Raw genomic sequence first — 19,381 nt, 5'->3', positions numbered from 1 at the left:
TAGAATAAAGAATAGTCCAGAAAGAGGAGGATCAAACAAGGGAAAATGCAAAGCAGACTAAGGCAGGTTGGGGTGCATGCGCGTAAATCTACGGAGCGTGACAAATAAGGTTGGTGAGCCACAGGCACAAATTGCCACATGGAGTTATGATGCAGTGGCAAATTGAAGACCTGGCTCAAATAAGGTCAGGAATGGGAACGTAACATTCCTGGCTATAACGTATTCAGGAGGGATAGGGGAAGAAAATGAGGGTGGGTGTTGCAGTATTGATCAAATATACTGTTACAGCCCTAGAAAGGGATGATGTGCTGGAGGATCTATTTGGAGCGGAGGAGCAGTTACAATGCTGGGCATGTACTATAGACCACCAAATAATGGGAAGGAGATGGAGGAGCAAATCGACAAGGAATTTCAGAAAGATATAATATGAGCCAACACAGGCACAATGGGCCGAATGGCTGGAATCTTCTGCGCTGCCTCTTTTTATATCTTTCTGAATTTTCCTTGCAGATTTGCTGCTCCAGCTTCTTTCTGAAATAATGAACCACTGAATGGTGGCAAAGCGCATTCGTGATACAAAGACTGCGGCATGGAACTTGTGGCCATTATACCCAACACGGAGAGCTCCCAATCTCAACTATGTTATTGGGGGAAGCACTAAATGGAGCTCAAACACTCACCCACAGGGAGGAAAATGTTGAAGTGAGTGCCACTTTAAGCTGCCTTGCACACTTATGGTATTGAATTTTTCTGAATCCACCCAAAGGAGGGTTGGAGAAGGACTTCTGTGTTTCCATTTCCATCATGAACCTGGCCCAGTTTCCTGTGCAAGAGTTTATTAAGTATGCAGCGCAGACTCACCAGCAAAAGTGAAACCACTGAAAAGTCAGGTGGTAGTTTGGTAGGACTGCTGCGACAGCACCTTACGAGTTGAAACCCAGCTCAAACCCCGCCAAGTCACACACCATCCTGACTTGGAAGTATATCACCGTTCCTTCATCGTCGCTGGGTCAAAATCCTGGAACTCCCTCCCTAACAGCACTGTGGGAGTACCTTCACCACATGGACTGCAGCGGTTCAAGGCGGCGATTCACCACCACCTGCTCAAGGGAAATTAGGGATGGGCAATAAATGCTGGCCTTGCCAGCGACGCCCAGGTCCCACGAACAAATATTTTTTATAAAGAGCTCCAAAGATCAGGTCAACTTTCACGTCTAAGCCAAGGCAAAATAAAGGTAAGGTTTAGGAACCGGATGGGAGAGAGAGGTGCCTAGTACTCGGCCTTTTTCCTTCAAAAGGGGCATCAATGGGCCTTCTGCAGCTACCTCAGATTACCACCACTTATCTCCTGCAAGTGTCTGGGGTAACAGTGGAAGGCAGGGAAATTGTACGGCTTGCTAGGCCCCACCTTCCCACTGTCATTTACACAAGCAACAGACAGGGAAGGTGTGACTGACAGCGTTCCCAGCTGGTGTGGGGTGGAAAAAAGAGTGAGCAGGAACACATTAGCAGGCTTCGTCACCCAATTTCCTGTTTTCCAGGCAATAGAGGTGAATTCATTAGAAGCATGGCCCAACCTCTGGGAACTAAAGTCACATGCCCAAGTTTTGTCTGAGAACTGAAGTCACATGCCCAAGTTTTTGTCTGGGAAATGGCACATAGTCTGGGTTAACCTAAAGGACAGGAGAAACAAAATAATAAACTTAAGAGGTAGAATGTAAGTATTAAAAGCATGCTGTGTAAAATATCCTGTTCACAGCTACAAGCACGCCTCTAATCTGTTATAGTACACATGCTTTCTTGCAGTCTACAATTTTGAAACATCTTTGTTTGCTGAATCATACCAATCAAATTTTACTGAAATGTGAATTTTCTTACCATGACTGAAGCACGTCCAAACCACCTTCAGGCTGACCGCCGTTCCCTGCTAATTGCTGGCGACGTTTCCATTGAATCAATTCATCATCTAAAATAATTGTCTGCAGCTTACGAAGCAACTGTAATGTCTTTTGGTGTTTCTCGGCTAAGTCCTACAAAAAGTACACGGTTCACATTCTGGTTAGAAATTACATTGCCAGCGTTTATTGGCCTTACTGGTTTCTGTTAGAAATATTCCAATTTTTTTTCAGGAGACAAAATGCTGAATTAATGAATTTCAATTGAGGGAACTCCTTTTCTTTGATGAAAAGGGTGTTCAAAATCCAGCCCAGAATGATGGGAAGACTTAATTTTTCTGCCAAATTAAGGGTTCCATACCAAATGAGTTGAAACAGTCATACATCAACTCAAAACAGATACAGATTTACAATACAAAACTGTTCATAAATTGGCATCTTCACTTGAAGAAATTAGTGAGTGTTAGGAAATGGAAAAAATTCACACCGATGTACGGCAATGGGTAAATAATAAAAGGACAGTCAAAGGAAGGGTGGGGCTGATTAGGGACCAAAAAGGAGATCTTCTTGTGGAGACAGAGGGCATGGCTGAGGTACTAAATGAGTACTCTGCATCTATCTTCACTAGAGAAGAGGATGCTGCCAATGTAGTAGTAAAGGAAGAAGCAGAAGAGATATTGGATAGGATAAAAATAGATAAAAAGGACTTACTTAAAAAGTTGGCAGTCCGCAAAGTAGAAAAGTCACCCGGTCTGGATGGGATGTATCCTAGGTTACCGAGGGAAGTAATGGTGGAAATTCCGGAGGCTCTGGCCATAGTCTGCTAATCCTCCTTTGATATGGGGATGGTATCAGAGGACTGGAGGATTGCAAATGTTATACCCCTGTCTAAAGAAGAGAGGGGTAAACCCGGCAACTACAGGCCAGTCAGCCGAACATTGGTCATGGGGAAACCTTTCGAGATAATGGCCTGGATATTTACAGGGGTGGGTTACATTGGCGGGGCTGCGGAGTTTCGGATGGGAAACCCAGACGTTCAGATTTCCCAGCTTGCTGTGGCGACCCCTTTATTTTGTGGGGGGGGGGGGTTTCGGATGAGGGGAGAGCTTGGGGGGGGGGGGGGGGGAAGCACTCCTGCTCCTCCTGGCCCACAAGCAGTGCGGTGAAGACACTTACCTTCTCCCTGAAGCTGTCCTCGCCTCACTTCAGATGCCAGGTTTCCAGAGGCTTGTAAAACCTGCCAGCCTCATTAAAATATTTAAATTGCCAACCCGCCTCCTAGGGAGGGTTTGCTGCCCACCCCTTGACCCACCTCTCTAATAGCCAGAAGTGGGCGGGTTGGAGGAAGGTTGGGGTCAGGGTTCAGACTTTTAATGGTTGTTACTGAGCTAGTAATCCAGAGGCCTAGACTAATAATCCAGTGACGTGAGTTCAAATCCCACCATGGCCAATCATCTCAGCCCCAGGACCTCGCTGCAGGAGTACCTTATGCCAGTATCCTTGGCCCAACCATCTTCAGCTGCTTCATCAATAACCTTCCCCCCATCCTAAGGTCAGAAGTGGGGATGTTCGCTGATGATTGCACAGTGTTCAGTTCAATTCGCAACTCATCATATAATGAAGCAGTCCATGCCCGCATGCAGCAAGACCTGGACAACATTCAGGCTTGGGCTGATAAGTGGCAAGTAACATTCGCGCCACACAAGTGCAGGCAATGATGATCTCCAACAAGAGAGAGTCTAACCGCCGCCCCTTGACATTCAATGGTATTAACATCGCCGAATCCCCCATCAACATCCTGGGGGTCACCATTGACCAGGAACTTAACTGGACCAGCCATATAAATACTGTGGCTGCAAGAGTAGGTCAGAGGCTGGGTATTCTGCAGTGAGTGTCTCACCTCCTGACTTCCCAAAGCCATTCCACCATCTACAAGGCACAAGTCAGGAATGTAATGGAATACTCTTCACTTGCCTGGATGAGTGCAGCTCCAACAACACTCAAGAAGCTCAACATCACCCAGGACAAAGTAGCCCACCTGATTGGCACCCCATCCACCACCTTAAACATTCACTCCCTCCACCACCGGCGCACCGTGGCTGCACTGTGTACAATCTACAAGATGCACTGCAGCATCTCGCCAAGGCTTCTTCGACAGCACCTCCCAAACCCACGACCTCTACCACCGAGCAGGACAAGGGCAGCAGGCGCATGGAAACACCATCACATGCAAGTTCCCCTCCAAGTCACACACCACAATGACTTAGAAATATGTCGCCGTTCCTTCATAATCGCTGGGTCAAAATCCTGGAACTATCTCCCTAACAGCACTATGGGACTACCTTCACCACACGGACTGCTGCGGTTCAAGGCGGCTCACCACCACCTTCTCAAGGGCAATTAGGGATGGGCAATAAATGCTGGCCTCGTCAGCGGCGCCCACATCCCAGGAATGAATATTTTTTAAAATTGGAACATCTGACCCGAACTCAATCCACCTTTTGTGTGCTAAAATAATAATCCGGGACAAAATTAAATGGCATTTGGAAAAGTATGGGCTAATAATTGAAAGTCAGCATGGATTTGTTAAAAGGCAAATTGTGGCTGACGAACATGATCGAGTTCTTTGATGAAGTAATGGAGAGGGTTGATGAGGGTAGTGAGGTTGATGCTGTGCATTTGTACTTTCAAAAGGCGTCTGACAAAATACCACATAATAGACTTGTTAGCAAAATTGAAGCCCATGGGATTAAAGGGACTGTGGCTGCGTGGGTACAAAATTGGCTAAGGGACAGAAAGCAGAGAGTAGTGGTGAATGGTTCTTTTTCCAAACTGGAGGGAAGTATGCAATGGTGTTCCCCAGGGGTCAGTATTAGGAAAACTGCTCTTTTTATATATATTCATGACCTGGACTTGGGTATACAGGGCATAATTTCAAAGTTTGCAGATGATACGAAACTTGGACATGCAGTCAACAGTGGGGAGGATAACAGCCTGCAGGACAGACAGACAGAACTGGTGAAACGGGCAGACACATGGCAGATGAAATTTAACGCATAAAAGTGTGAAGTGATGCATTTTAGTCAGAAGAATGAGGAGAGGCAATATGAATTAAACGTACAATTTTAAGGAGGGTACAAGAACAGAGAGCTGGAGATGCATGTACACAAATCTTTGAAGGTGACATGACAAGATGAGAAAGCTGTTAAAAAGCATATGGGATTTTTGGCTTTGTTAATAGAGGAAGAGAGAATACAACCGCTACAGCAGCAAAGGTATGCCGATCCAGGCCGACTTGAACAACCTACCACCAACCCTTCTCAAATCTATTTTGGACCGTCGCCGAAGCCCTTCAGCGATCTCCCCTCAGCCTTGATGACTGATGGCGAAATGCTTGGAAGAACTATGACATACGGAATGGATTCCTTATAGAAGACCCCACAGTACAACCTGAAGGATCAAACCTTCCTCGCAAACAGTGGACAACCATCAACCGCCTCAGAACCAGTCATGGTAGATGCTGCCACCTTGTCCATAGATGGGAGATTAAAGCATCCCTCTCATGCAACTGTGGAACTCCTAATCAGACCCTGGAGCACATCATTGAGCACTGCCCTCAGAGGAAATTTGCAGGCAGCCTACAAGATATCCACGCTGTTACGCCAGAAGCTTTGGCCTGGATATCTGACTTAGATAGTGACATTTGATTTGATACTACCATACGAAAGAAGAAGACAGATTTAAGGTGATTGGCAATAGAACCAGAGGTGAAATGAGGATTTTTTTTTTTTTTTTTTTTTGCACAGCAAGTTGTTGTGATCTGGAATACACTGCCTGAAGGGTTGCTGGAAGCAGATTCAATAGTAACATTCAAAAGAGAATTGGATAAACACCTGAAGGGAAAAAAGGGCTATGGGGAAAGAGTGGAGGAGTGGGCGTAATTGGATAGCTCTAACAAAGAGCCGCACAGGCACGATGGGCCGAATGACCTCCTTCTGTGCTGTATCATACTATGACTTTATGACTCTATGCTCTTGGGGCTAAAGCCAAGGCTTATTTTGGGAGAAAATGTGAGCTTTAGTTTGCATCTGAGCACACTACGTCTGACCTGGGACCGCTTAACGTGGTCACTAGACCAGCACAGTAGAAATGTGTTCTATTTCTCAGCATTCGCACTCAACTTGACCCAACATTGTTATAAATAGCATTCACTATTTTTAACAAAGTACTTATCAGAAAGAAATCCTACAGGTGTATTTAGCACATTAGATGATGCAGCAGAAACCAGTTAATAAGACAACCCATTTATAAACATCAGTTTCGTCACCAATTTCCTACATATGTGCTTGATCGGAAAAACTGGATGAAAGGGAATGTTTTCTTAATCGCTGGGATGGGTCCCATTGGACAGCCACTGTACACATTAGTTAACAGGGATATTGCATTTGAGGAGCAAATTCATGGAGGAAAGCCAATATAGATTCACATACAGTTCAGATCTTTCCACCATTTCAGTTCTTATTTTGCATGTGACGGTAAGGACTGAGTAATGCAGTGGGTTGAGCACACTGTATTTTCATCCCTGACATCACAATTCATATCCATCCCAGAAAGATAGAAATGTCTTTGCTGTCTGATGACTGTATGGGTTCTGTGTGAAATAGGTTTCAGCAGTGTCAAATCAGTTTCCCAATGGACATGAGCTCACAGCATAAAATTGCCCATAGATATCAATGATTTGGATGAGGGGACCAAATGTAACATTTCCAAATTTGCTGATGATACAAAGCTAGGTGGCAGTGTCAGTTGCAAAGAGGATGTGAAGAGGCTTCAAGGGGATCTCGACAGGTTCAGTGAGTGGGCGAGAACATGGCAGATGGAATATAATGTGGATAAATGTGAAGTTATCCACTTTGGTAGAAAAAACAGAAAGGCAGAGTATTTCCTAAATGGTGAAAGATTGGGGAATGCAGATGCTCAAAAGGGACCTGGTTGTTCTTGTACATGAGTCACTGAAAGTGAATGTGCAGGTGCAGCAAGCCATTAGGAAGGCAAATGGTATGCTGGCCTTCATTACAAGAGGATTTGAGTACAGGAGTAAAGAAGTCTTACTCCAATTATATAGGGCCTTGGTGAGACCACACCTGGAGTACTGTGTACAATTTTGGTCTCCTTACCTAAGGAAGGATATACTTGCCATAGAGGGAGTGCAATGAAGGTTCACGAGATTGATTCCTGGGATGGCGGGACTGTCGTATGAGAAGAGATTGAGTAAACTAGGCCTGTATTCTCTTGAATTCAGAAGAATGAGAAGGGATCTCATTGAAGCATACAAAATTATCACAAGGCTTGATAGGGTGGATGCTGGGAGAATGTTTCCCTTGACTGGGGAGTTGAGAACCAGGGGCCACAGCCTTAGGATAAAGGGTAGGCCATTCAGGACTGAGATGAGAAGAAATTTCTTCACACAGAGGGTGGTGAATCTTTGTAATTCTCTACCCCAGAGGGCTGTGGAGGCTCAGTCATTGGGTATATTCAAAACAGAAGTCGATAGATTTCTGACAATAAGGGCTTCAAGGGATATGGCGATAGGGCCGGTGAATGGAGTTGAGGCAGATGATCAGCCAGGATCTCATTGAATGGCGGAGCAGGCTCGAAGGGCCGAATGGCCTACTCCTGCTCCTATTTCTTATGTTCTTATTTGCCACTAATTGATAATCTCACTCAAAGAAGCCACAAGGTAGTATGAAAAAGCAAAATGTCACGCAAGTGCATTAGGGCTCGGAGGTTAGCGCTACAGAGAGTGAGATTTACTTTGTATCTAACTCATACTATGCCTGAGCTGAGTGTTTAGTGCTGACAGCTGGTGCCTGAAATGGATTCCATTTCCCATCTTCATGGGTGCAAAATCTCACTAAAATAAAAAATTAAATGTAATAAACCTTGCCACAATATCCTGATGCTTAAAGCTACTAATTACAAATTTCTAATATTTCTAAGTGCAATGCAGAATGTGTAAAGAAACCCAATCTGTATTAAAAATGATGAATTTTCAAATACCAGTCTGTATTGCTGTAGTGTCTGGGCTTCTCGTTGTAACCAACTCTCCACTGACGTCCGTTTTTGTTGTAAGCTTTGCTCTCGCAAGATACGGTTCTGGTCTTGTGGACTGAGCTGTGCAAGCTGGGCAAGCTGAGCTAAAAAATAATAATTTCACATCACTGTCAAGTGGAAATAAATGGTAGTTAAAATTACATATTCCAACAGTTTAGATTCAAATTTGGTAAACTATATTCAAATCATACTAACAGAATAAATTTTTGTTCATTTTACCAACAGCATCATCCACCTTCCATCTGTACACAGATTAAGGGGTAATTTTCTGAGCATGCACTGGTGTTGGAGAGCCTCACAGCCACTGGCCATCAAAAACTGCAGGTGTGTTGCCTGTGACGATTTTATGATACATGCTGGAGCAGGTAAGGCTCCCTGCCACTAATGTGCACTCAGAAAATTATCCCCCCCCCCCCCGCCAAATGAAGTAGCAAACCAACTAATATCATGGCTATGGCTTGAGTTGGTATATCTGAGTATATATACTAAAAATATTAAAATTCACACGCTACATCCACTACTTTATAAAATCCCTCTGATACAGTTTATAAACTCCAACACACCAACTACATTTTGGCAGGAAGAATAAGGAAGGAAAATATGGATTGAATGGTGAAACTTTAAAAAAAAATTAGACGAGCAGAGAGAATTAGTATTTCAAATACACAAAGTTTTAGATGAAGGAAGTTGATAAAGCTATAAATAAAAGCTTACTGGATCCTAGGTTTTATAAATAGGAGCAGAGTGCAACAGCAAGAGGTAAAGTTAAATCTACACAAATCATTGGCTGGGCTGTAGTTAGAATGCTGTGTCCTGCTGTGGCCACTATGTGAAGGGCAATGGAGAGGGGACAGAGAGATTTATTAAGATATTACATGATGGTGAAAGGCTTTAGTTATGCAAAGAGACTACAGAAACTGGGCCAATTGTTGGCAGAACAAAGGTTATCTAATAAAATTACATGGGGATTTGACAAGATAAATAGATGAAAACTATTTCCACTGGTCAATAAGTAAGCAATATTAGCCAGCAACAGCTCAAAGAATCAGGAATTTTGATCACGCTCGATCACTCCATTGATCACTTTGCTTCACTACAGAAAATGGGTTGCCTGCTTAGTCTCCTATAATAAGTCATACATCAGAGTTTTTTGGTGGTAGGCGAGCCGGGTACAACAGTAAAAATTCTCTGTTGGAAAGAAACGTCAGAGTTCATCTGGAAATTACACCTTACCACGATAGTCAGATTTGAACTGGTTTCTTGTATTAAAACATGTATGCTGAATGGAAACTAGACTTTATCACCTCATTTTCTTCCCCTTATTTTCAGCTTCTGCTGAATGGACACAGGATAGTGTGCACAAAATTGATCACTTAGTCTCCTCTTTACCCGAGCTTCTCCCGAGGTGGCAAATTGCTGAAAATTGCTACAATCGTACAGGGCCTTGGTGAGACCACACCTGGGGTACTGTGCACAGTTTTGGTCTCCTTATCCAAGGAAGGATATACTTGCCTTGCAGGCGGTGCAACGAAGGTTGACCAGATTGATTCCTGGGATGAGAGGGCTGTCCTATGATGAAAGATTGTGTAGAATGGGCCTATACTCTCTGGAGTTTAGAAGAATGAGAGGTGATCTCATTGAAACATACACAATTCTGAAGGAGATTGACAGGGTAAATGCTGAGAGGTTGTTTCCCCTGGCTGGAGAGTCCAGAACTAGGGGGCATAGTCTTGGGATAAGGGGTCAGCCAGTTAAGACCGAGATGAGGAGGAATTTCTTCACTCAGGGTTGTGAATCTTTGGAAATCTCTGCCCCAGAGAGCTGTGAATGCCGAGTCTTTCAGTAAATTCAAGGCTGAGATAGATAGATTTTTAGACTCTAGGGGAATCAAGGGATATGGAGGTCGGGCGAGAAAGTGGAGTTGCGGTGGATGATCAGCCATGATCTTATTGAATAGCGGAGCAGGCTCGAGGGGCCGTATGGCCTACTCCTGCTCTTATTTCTTTTGTTCTTAAAACGTGAAAAATGTGCTACAATATACACACATCTAGCAGCTTATTTAATATTTAACATGTAGCAGCACACATACTTAATGACTAAAGTTTTATAAACTTAAGTTTCTTTGAAAGTACAGAATTTTAAAGTGAAACTATTAGACTAAACTTCATGAGAGAAAAAATGAAAAACCACAACATTCTGTTAAAGAAAAATCCCAATTACCTTGTATGCGTAGACTTTCTTGATATTGAATGATAAAATATTCTTGGGTATGTTGTAGCTTTCTTAGTTCATTCTCGGTGTCTTGAGTCATTAGCCTTAGTTCCTCAAATGTTTGGTTTATTTGAAGGTGTTTCTGAGACATGGAATCCAGCAAACCTACTGGTGAACTTGGCTACATTTAAAAAGAATCATTAATATTATGAGCGCACTGGTGCAAGTCCAGCAGATGTATTGCAGAGAATCATGTTCTGCCATCAACTCACTTGCTTATCAACTAATCCCAGGACAAGAATTAAAAGCAAATGTTTAGAGGATCTTCAACATCGTAACTGGTATCATTGCCCTTAACTGGATCAAGTTTTCCCAGACGTGGCCAAATCAATTGCAGAGAAAGTACATAATTTTTCTGTCCCCTGAATGTGATATTCAAAAGGAGGAAACTAATTAGTCTTAGTCTTGTTTAGGTACAGCATCTGTTTATAAGGGATACCTATTAAGCCTTGCAATAAATGAATGACTCAGCCTTCAACCTGTCTACAAAGGAAATAACCAGTCTACAAAAGCTTTATGAAGGAAGACAATCTCAAAAATAAGATTACAGACAGGTTTCATTGGGTTGCCAAGCTTTTTCCTTCCTCCAGATCTTCTGAGTGTCACTGTGTTATAGTGCCTGAAACACTGCCCTAATCATGGACAACACCTTGGATTCTGTACATGGAATAAGCAACATTATTTTAATTGCTGCAGTCACTTACTCAGTATCAATAAATAACTGCTTCATAGGAATGCAACCTCCCATTAAAATAAATCAAATAAACTAAAAAGGTAAAGCTTCCAGTGAAAAAGCTCCATTGCGGTAGGACAGCAATACAGACCTTAACTGTATGCAATTTATATTAAGTTCATTTTTGTCTAAACAGAATAAAGCAAGATAAAAGATAAAAGTCCTACCATGATGTGTGACACTTCATTTACTATAATGCATTTGTCTGTATATATGCAAGGATTACAAACAACCAACATGCACAAATATGCCATGATTTTTGCAAAATCAAAATAGACACTCCATTTTTATCTAATTTGCTGACAAACGCCATAATTCTACGTATTCTTAAACCTGATACAAAACAAAGATTACAAATTCCTCCTGCTTTCCAAATTGAAAACACAAGTGTTTTATTTTAGGACATTTCATCATAAGTTTACTTTTATCATAAAGTGTAACTTAGTCCATCAATAAATAATTTCACAATATGGAACAATGGAGACAGGATGCCGATACAGCCAAGGTAAAAATGTAAATAAAAATCATTGCTTCAAATATCACCTTCAACCCCATGACCTCTTTTTGGGAAAAAAAAGACAATTTTAATCCTCAAAAGGTAATTTCCTCAGATCACCTGCAACTCAAACTGCCAGGTACCACCTCTTAGCTTTGATGGCTGCACTCAGTCCTTCATCTAGTATTTTCTTGACCCCTCAATTTCCTCTGGCCTAGTTTGAACCTACACATCTCAATTGCTAAAGCTGCCTCCAAGAAACTCAGCTTCTTTCTTAACTGTCTGAAAAGCATAAGTCCATACTGCTTCCACTTCTAGGGAGGCTTTTCGGAACAAGATAGAGCTCATTAACGGATAGATGACCCTTCTCTGACCCCAAGATTTTAATCACTTTTTTGGCAACCTTTCTTACCTTTCTCTACTTTATTAACATTATTTGTGATCAGTCTCCTCCGAATAGTCTTCTGTTATTCCTTCTTAGCTCCAAATATTGTACATGCTCTTCCTCCTCTCTCCATCCCCACAGTACTGAAATCAAGACTCATTGCACAGTCTCAAATTCTCATTCTTTCCCAGGACCTCAGAACGATGGCACGCCTTACCTTCCTCACTCTTCCCTTCCTCCTACAATTTTCAGGCTTTTAAGCCAATCTTAAGATCAGCTAATCACTACTTTCTAAATGACTCATCTTAATTACTCCCTTGAATCTTGGTAAGCCTTCACCCTGGTTTCTTAATTCAAAGAAGCTTCTCTGTTACTTCTTCTGCCAGTGATTAAACAGGGCTAAAACGTTATCCAAGAAATTTCTTCTCTCCAATTTGGTACTTACATTTGTAGCTTCTCTAATCAGCCTCTGTTCATGGTACAGAATGTGTTTGATTGATCTAACCAGTTCCAGTGGGCAACGGTCATAAGTATTCTAGAAATAAGAATAAAAGCTATCAAACCATTCAACAAGTGTAACTTATTTTCTAGAACTGAAATCTTTGAAGATAAATGCTCATGAAGCATAAATTCACAACATTCAACCTTCTGGACATTAGAAAAATGTACTCAAAACTCAAGCGAGTACTTCAAATTTTCTCCATGTCCCCTCTTGAAGACAAAGAATCTTGCCAGCATACAGTTCCATAGGTGGTGGAGCCCTCCATTACCTCATCCAATGGCCATTAATTAAACTTGAGCTTAGACAGTGAGTGTTGGCAGGTCATTTGACTGTGGGAGGCAACATACCCATGACCCATGTCCCACTCTGTTCCAATCCAACAACTACACTGGCGCACTATCAGGGGGCATTGGAGATTGAACACGAGCAGGAAGTATGGCTGATTATTTCCCTCCCTAACCCAAGGGTACTAAAGCAATCTAAATGGTGCTAACTCAGCATAGATCAGAAATCAAAGCTGAATCTTCTGGTTTGTATGGCTTGGTATCTTTATCAACTAGGCCATTGGAGGAACTCAAAGCGGTCAATTTTTTTTTTTTACTGTACTGATGGATCTCCCATGGTGATGTTCTTACGGCAGAGAAGAAGGATAGACTAACTGGGGGATTAGTACGAGTGGAAGGTGGAAGTTGCAGCTTGTGGGTGAGGCCACATCCCTTGGTCGTGGTTGGTGTAGGGGCTGGTGGTTTGGGCGGGAGTCGAGACGCAGGGTGTACAATACACTTAGCATATGTGACACTTTGAAATGTAACGTACACTTTGCAAACTTTGAAGTATGAGAACATAAGAAATAGGAACAGGACATTCGGCTTTCTGTCTCCCTCCTTTTTTGAATAAGGGCGTTACATTTGCAGTTTTCCAATCCGCTGGGACTTTTCCAGAGTTAAGGGAATTTTGGAAGATTACAACCAATGCATCCACTATCTCTGTAGCCACTTCTTTTAAGACCCTAGGATGCAGGCCATCAGGTCCAGGGGACTGGTCAGCCTTTAGACCAATAAGTTTGCCTAGTATTTTTTCTCTAGTGATAGTGATTGTTCTAAGTTCCTCCCTCCCTTTTGCCCCTTGATTTTCTACTATTACTGGGATGTTTTTAGTGTCCTTTACTATGAAGACAGATACAAAATATTTGTTCAATGCCTCTGCCATTTCCTTGTTTCCCATTATTATTTCCTCTTGAGGCTCTTCAACATGTGTGTGTTTGGTCATGGGATGTGAGTGTCGCTGGTAAGGCCAGCATTTATTACCCATCCCTATTTTTCCTCGACAAGGTGGTGGTGAGTCGCCTTCTTGAACCGCTGCAGTCCATATGGTGAAGGTACTCCTACAGTGCTGTTAGGGAGGGAGTTCCAGGATTTTGACCCAGCAACAATGAACGAACGGCAATATATTTCCAAGTCAGGATGGTGTGCGACTTGGAGGGGAACTTGGAGGTGATGGTGCTCCCATGTGCCTACTGCCCTTGTCCTTCTATGTGGCATGAGTGCAGAATCTTCCGAATTACCGAGCATCTCAAATTCAGTTGTATAGTACCAGTTTTGCGTATTTCAATGCTGTTTTCACTGTAATGGTTTGTAAACTACTCCAGGCTTGGCATCTGGCTTACACCAGGCCCTTGGGTCCTGCATCCCTCTTGTGGTTGAGTGGAAGGCCAGGCCAAAGAGTAAGTGGGAAGCTGAGGGGGATGGAATCCAAGCTCAGGATAAGTGGGAGGCAGCCAGGCAGCTGTGGCTGGATGAGAGTGCGGGAGCTAAAAAAAAAAAACAGGCTTCATTTCTATCTTGGGTTGGTGAGTCAATCCAATGTCAGACAAATTCAACATGAATTCTGCCTCACTGTTTGCCTGGAGAGAGCACATACCTGGAGTCTAAACTATTCAGAGACGTGGTAAGTTGCATCACACTGCTTGGGCAGAAGGGATGGGGAAAGTGTTGCTGGAGCCACCTTTATGAGCAAATTTGTAATTTTTTGGTGAATCTTGTCTGTGTCAGGTAATGCATTTTACTTTGAGGTATATGATAAGATGGGTGAGGAATTGATATGGTGCATGTATCTTGCAGCTTTTTTTCCAATTGGAATTTGATTGGGGGGGAAAAGAGTGAAATTGGAGAGAAAGATATTGTGTAATATGATTGTTGAGTAAAAAACTATAATAAAAGTAGAAAATAACCAATCATAAAGGAGAAAAACAGTCTTAAACAATGGAGGAAGAAAATTGACATACTTGATACAGATGTCAGACTGAACAATCAAAGTAGAAGGCAAAATAATCTAAAAATATATTTCTATAGTGAATGGAACACAGGAAATTGCTAATAATTTAACAAAAAATGAAACTGTTTTGTGTCATACTCCTGTATATGGTTTAAAATGTAAAAATACAGTAATCAATTCACTAGTATCTGGAGTCACAAGTGTACACAATGGCTTTCCACCAATGTACAGTATTTGAAATTTATACCTACCTTTAACTGAGTGGCATAATTCCCTAATTTTAGCTTTAATACAAAAACATCTTCACCCATTAGATGATCAGCTTTTTTCTGTAACTCCTGTATCAAGGTCTCGAGCAGCCTCTGTGCTCGAAATTCATCTTGTGGATTCTCCAGATCAATGGAGTCCCTAAAGAGAAATAAAGTACAAGAAAAGCATGCCAAAAAAGTTCAGACGAAATTGTAAAACAGTTAAATTATTGTATTAAAAAAAAATACTGCATTACAGAATTGTCCAAAGCTCAGTTTTCATTTTGATCCTTTCACAACAGGAAGCTACCACAACAGGAATGTTGCATTTGTTGGATCAGATTTGGGAAATGCACTGAAGAAACAATTGTTTGACCAGCTAACATTACTCTACGGTGCCAGGTCCACAGTGATATCAGCCAAGGCGACCGCCAAGAAACTCATCTACAAAATATCAAAGCTGGCAGAGCATTAGCTTAATTTTTTAAAATCTGGTGACATTTTTTGTTGACATGGCTAAAATTTTGTAGGGATTCAAATGGTTATTTTAATTTTAATTTTATTTTTTTTTTAAGAAAAAAAGAGCTCCCGATCAATCTGGCAGGAAACAGAAAAATTAAACTGGCAAGAATAGTGGACAATGTGTGCGCTCCAGGAGAATCCTTTCAGTTTTTAAAACCAGAGCACGACCGCTCAAGTTTTTAGTGAAGCAAACTGTACCTTGGCAGCACATATAAATTTAAGTTTCATAGTAAGTTCAGGGTGACAATAAAAGTGAACTGCAAAACTCTGCATTCAATTTATCCCTATAATTACTTTCTCTTTTGAAATGCTGCCACTGTTAAAATATGGTGGATGAGTCAATGAAATACTTTAAGTGTAGTCACTGTTGTAATGTAAGAAACGCAGCATCCAATTTGCGCACAGCAAGCTCCCACAGCAATGTGATAATCACCAGGTAATCAGTTTTAGGTGCTGGCTGAGGGATGAATGTTGGCTTGGACACCAAGAGTACTGCTCTTCTTCAAATAGGAACAGGAGTAGGCCATTCAGCCCCTCGAGCCAGTTCCGCCATTCAATGAGATCATGGCTGATCTGCGACCTAACTCCATATACCCACCTTCGGCCCAAATCTCTTAATACCTTTGGTTAACAGAAAGCTATGAATCTCAGATTTAAAATTAACAATTGATCTATCATCAACTGCCATTTGCGGAAGAGAGTTCAAACTTCGACCACCCTTTGTGTGTAGAAGTGTTTCCCAATTTCACTCCCGATAGGTCTGGCTCTAATTGTTAGATGATGCTCCCTAGCCCTAGAATCCCCAACCAATGGAAATAGTTTCCCTCTATCTAACCTATCTGTTCCCCTTAATATCTTGAAAACTTTGATCAGATCACGCCTTAACCTTCTAAATTGTAGGGACTACAACCCTAATGTGTGTAATCATTGCGTCCAACTGGGAGGGCAGACAGGCCTTGGTCTGACATCTCATCCAAAAAAACGACACCTCTGACAGTGCAGTACTCCCTCAGTTCAGTATCTGCTTACAGGAGAGACTGGTGCTACGCCTGAGAAGATATCTAACAATAACCTTCATATATCAGGAACCAGAAGAAACTTAAAATTAAATACCAGCAAGATGCTGCTGTCGCTTGGCCAGCAGTGAACTCTGCTGCTTCTTGATCACCACATCGGACAGGAGAGACATCCAAAGCCATTGCACTGTAGGTAGCCATTTTCTACCAGAAATCAACTCGTGTTCAGTGATCTATTCCCTGGTACAAGATCCAAAAAGTTAGCTCTTTAGTTCCACTTTTCTATTTGATCATGGCTGGCCTGCACTTGAACTCCATTTACCCAATTTTTCTTCAAATATCTTAACACACTTGTGCAACAAAAATATATTGGCAAAGGCAGTTGCCACTGGCCCTGAAGTAAGCTTCCCACAAAGATCCCGAGATCTCGGTGGTGAGAAGTTTGGCTTTTCCGACGTGCAGTTGAATCATCATAGTTTAGTGGGAATCCCACAGCTCGAGCTGCTGTGGCTTCAACAAGCTATCTAAGCAGCCAATCACAATGCAGAATTCTCACAGACCGAGAACAAGGAAGTAGGTAAGCTCATTAGATTCGCACTTTTTATAAATGTTCGAGAGCAAAACAAAGATCAGGGCTCTCACATGGGGAAAAGGTAAACCTGAAATAAAAATATGGGAATGATAGCATAGGGGTTAGCTTACTGGATGAGTAATCCAGAGGCCTGGAATGGTCCAGTGAGTTCAAATCCCATCACGGCAGCTGGGGAACTTAAATTCAGTTAATTAAATTAATCTGGAACAAAAACCTAACACCAGTAATGGTGACCATGAAACCATCAGATTGTCATAAAAACCCATCTGGTTCACCAATGTCCTTTAGGAAAGGAAATCTGCTGTCCTTGTCGGGCCTATGTGATTTCAGACCCACAGCAATGTGGTTGAAACATAGAAAAATAGGAGCAGGAGTAGGCCGTTTGGCCCTTCGAGCCTGCTCCGCTATTCAGTATGTTCATAGCTGACCCTCTATCTCAATACCATATTCCCGCTCTCTCCCCATATCCCTTGATGCCTTTTGTATCTAGAAATCTATCTATCTCCTTAAATATATTCAGTGACTTGGCCTCCACAGCCTTCTGTGGTAGAGAATTCCACAGGTTCACCACCCCGAGTGAAGAAATTTCTCCTCATCTCAGTCCTAAATGTCCTACCCCGTATCCTGAGACTGTGACCCCTCGTTCTAGAGCCCCCAGCCAGGGGAAACATCCTCCCTGCATCCAGTCTGTCTAGCCGTGTCAGAATTTTATACGTTTCAATGAGGCCCCCTCTCGTTCTTCTAAACCCTAGTGAATACAGGCCTAGTCGACCCAATCTCTCCTCATATGGCAGTCCTACCATCAGGAATCAGTCTGGTGAACCTTCGCTGCACTCCCTCTATGGCAAGTATATCTTTTCTTAGGTAAGGAGACCAAAACTGCACACAATACTCCAGGTGTGGTCTCACCAAGGCCCTGTATAACTGTAGTAAGGCATCCTTGCTTCTGTACTCAAATCCTCTTGCAGTGAAGGCCAACATACTATTTGCCTTCCTAGCTGCTTGCTGCACCTGCATGTTTGCTTTCAGTAACTGGTGTACAAGGACACCCAGGTCCCTCTGTACATCAAAATTTCCCAATCTATCACCATTTAAATAATACTCTACCTTTCTGTTTTTCCTACCGAAGTGGATAACTTCACATTTATCCATGTTATACTGCATCTGCCATGTAATTGCCCACTCAGTGAACTTGTCTAAAATTGCCTTGAAGCCTCTTTGCATCCTCCTCACAACTCACAATCCCACCTAGTTTCGACTCTTACCTGCCCTCTAAAATGGCCGAGCAAGCCACTCAATTGTATCCAAACCGCTACAAAATCAAGAAGAATAAAACTGGACGGACCACCCGGCATTGGCCTCGGCACCGACTTCGGACACGACAAAGGCACACCCAGCCCAGTCGACCTTGCAAAGTCCTCCTCACTAACATCTGGGGACTTGTGCCAAAAATGGGTGAACTGTCCCCAGACTAGTCAAGCAACAGCTCGACACAGTCATACTCACAGAATCATACCTTTCAGCCCATGTCCCACATTCCTCCATCACCATCCCTGGGTATGTCCTGTCCCACCGGCAGAACAGACCCACCAGAGGTGGCAGCACAGTGGTATACAGTCGGGAGAGAGTGGCCCAGGGAGTCCTCAAAATCTACTCTGGACCCAGTGAAGTCTCATGGCTTCAGGTCAAGCATGGGCAAGAAAACCTTCTGCTTATTATCACCTACCGTCCTCCCTCAGCTGATGAATCAGTACTCCATGTTGAACACCACTTGGAAGAAGCAAAGAGGGCAACAAGGGCACAGAATGTACTCTGGGTGGGGGACTTCAATGTCCATCACCAAGGGTGGCTCGGTAGCACCACTACTGACCGAGTCCTGAAGGACATAGCTGCCAGACTAGGACTGCGGCAGGTAGTGAGAGAACCAACACGAGGGAAAAACCTACTTGACCTCGTCCTCACCAATCTACCCAGCGCAGATGCATCTGTCCATGACAGTATTGGTAGCAGTGACCACCGCACAGTCATTGTGGAGACGAAGTCCCGTCTTCACACTGAGGACACCCTCTGTCGTGTTGTGTGGCACTACCACCGTGCTAAATGGGATAGATTCAGAACAGATCTAGCAGCTCAAAACTGGGCATCCATGAGGCGCTGTGGGCCATCAGCAGCAGCAGAATTGTATTCCACCACAATCTGTAAACTCATGACCTGGCATATCCCTCACTCTACCATTACCATCAAGCCAGGGGACCAATCCTGGTTCAATAAGGAGTGTAGAAGAGCATGCCAGGAGCAGCACCAGGCATACCTAAAAATGAGGCGTCAACATG

General features: G+C 42.9%; 1 protein-coding gene across 3 annotated transcripts in view; it reads right to left on the bottom strand.

Annotated features, from left to right (window-relative positions):
- The window catches only part of LOC147101207 (signal transducer and activator of transcription 5B-like), a 178,383-nt gene that overhangs the window by 37,973 nt on the left and 121,029 nt on the right, over nt 1-19,381 (bottom strand). For 2 of the 3 annotated variants that reach the window (XM_085966454.1, XM_085966455.1), the window contains 5 exons: nt 14,922-15,078; nt 12,340-12,429; nt 10,230-10,401; nt 7,956-8,092; nt 1,879-2,030 (listed from right to left, as the gene is read on the bottom strand). In XM_085966454.1, coding sequence (XP_085822580.1) covers nt 1,879-2,030; nt 7,956-8,092; nt 10,230-10,401; nt 12,340-12,429; nt 14,922-15,078 — 708 coding nt within the window. Of the gene's footprint in view, nt 1-1,878; nt 2,031-7,955; nt 8,093-10,229; nt 10,402-12,339; nt 12,430-14,921; nt 15,079-16,553; nt 16,697-19,381 lie in introns of all 3 variants that reach the window. The other variant, XM_085966456.1, reaches the window with a different exon arrangement.

Source organism: Somniosus microcephalus, chromosome 24 (genome assembly GCF_052327205.1).
Source record: "Somniosus microcephalus isolate GS21.2 chromosome 24, FLI_Smic_1.0, whole genome shotgun sequence".
Classification (NCBI taxonomy): Eukaryota; Metazoa; Chordata; class Chondrichthyes; order Squaliformes; family Somniosidae; genus Somniosus; species Somniosus microcephalus.
Note: the sequence above shows the minus strand (reverse complement) of the source record. Positions and strands in the feature narration are given on the sequence as shown.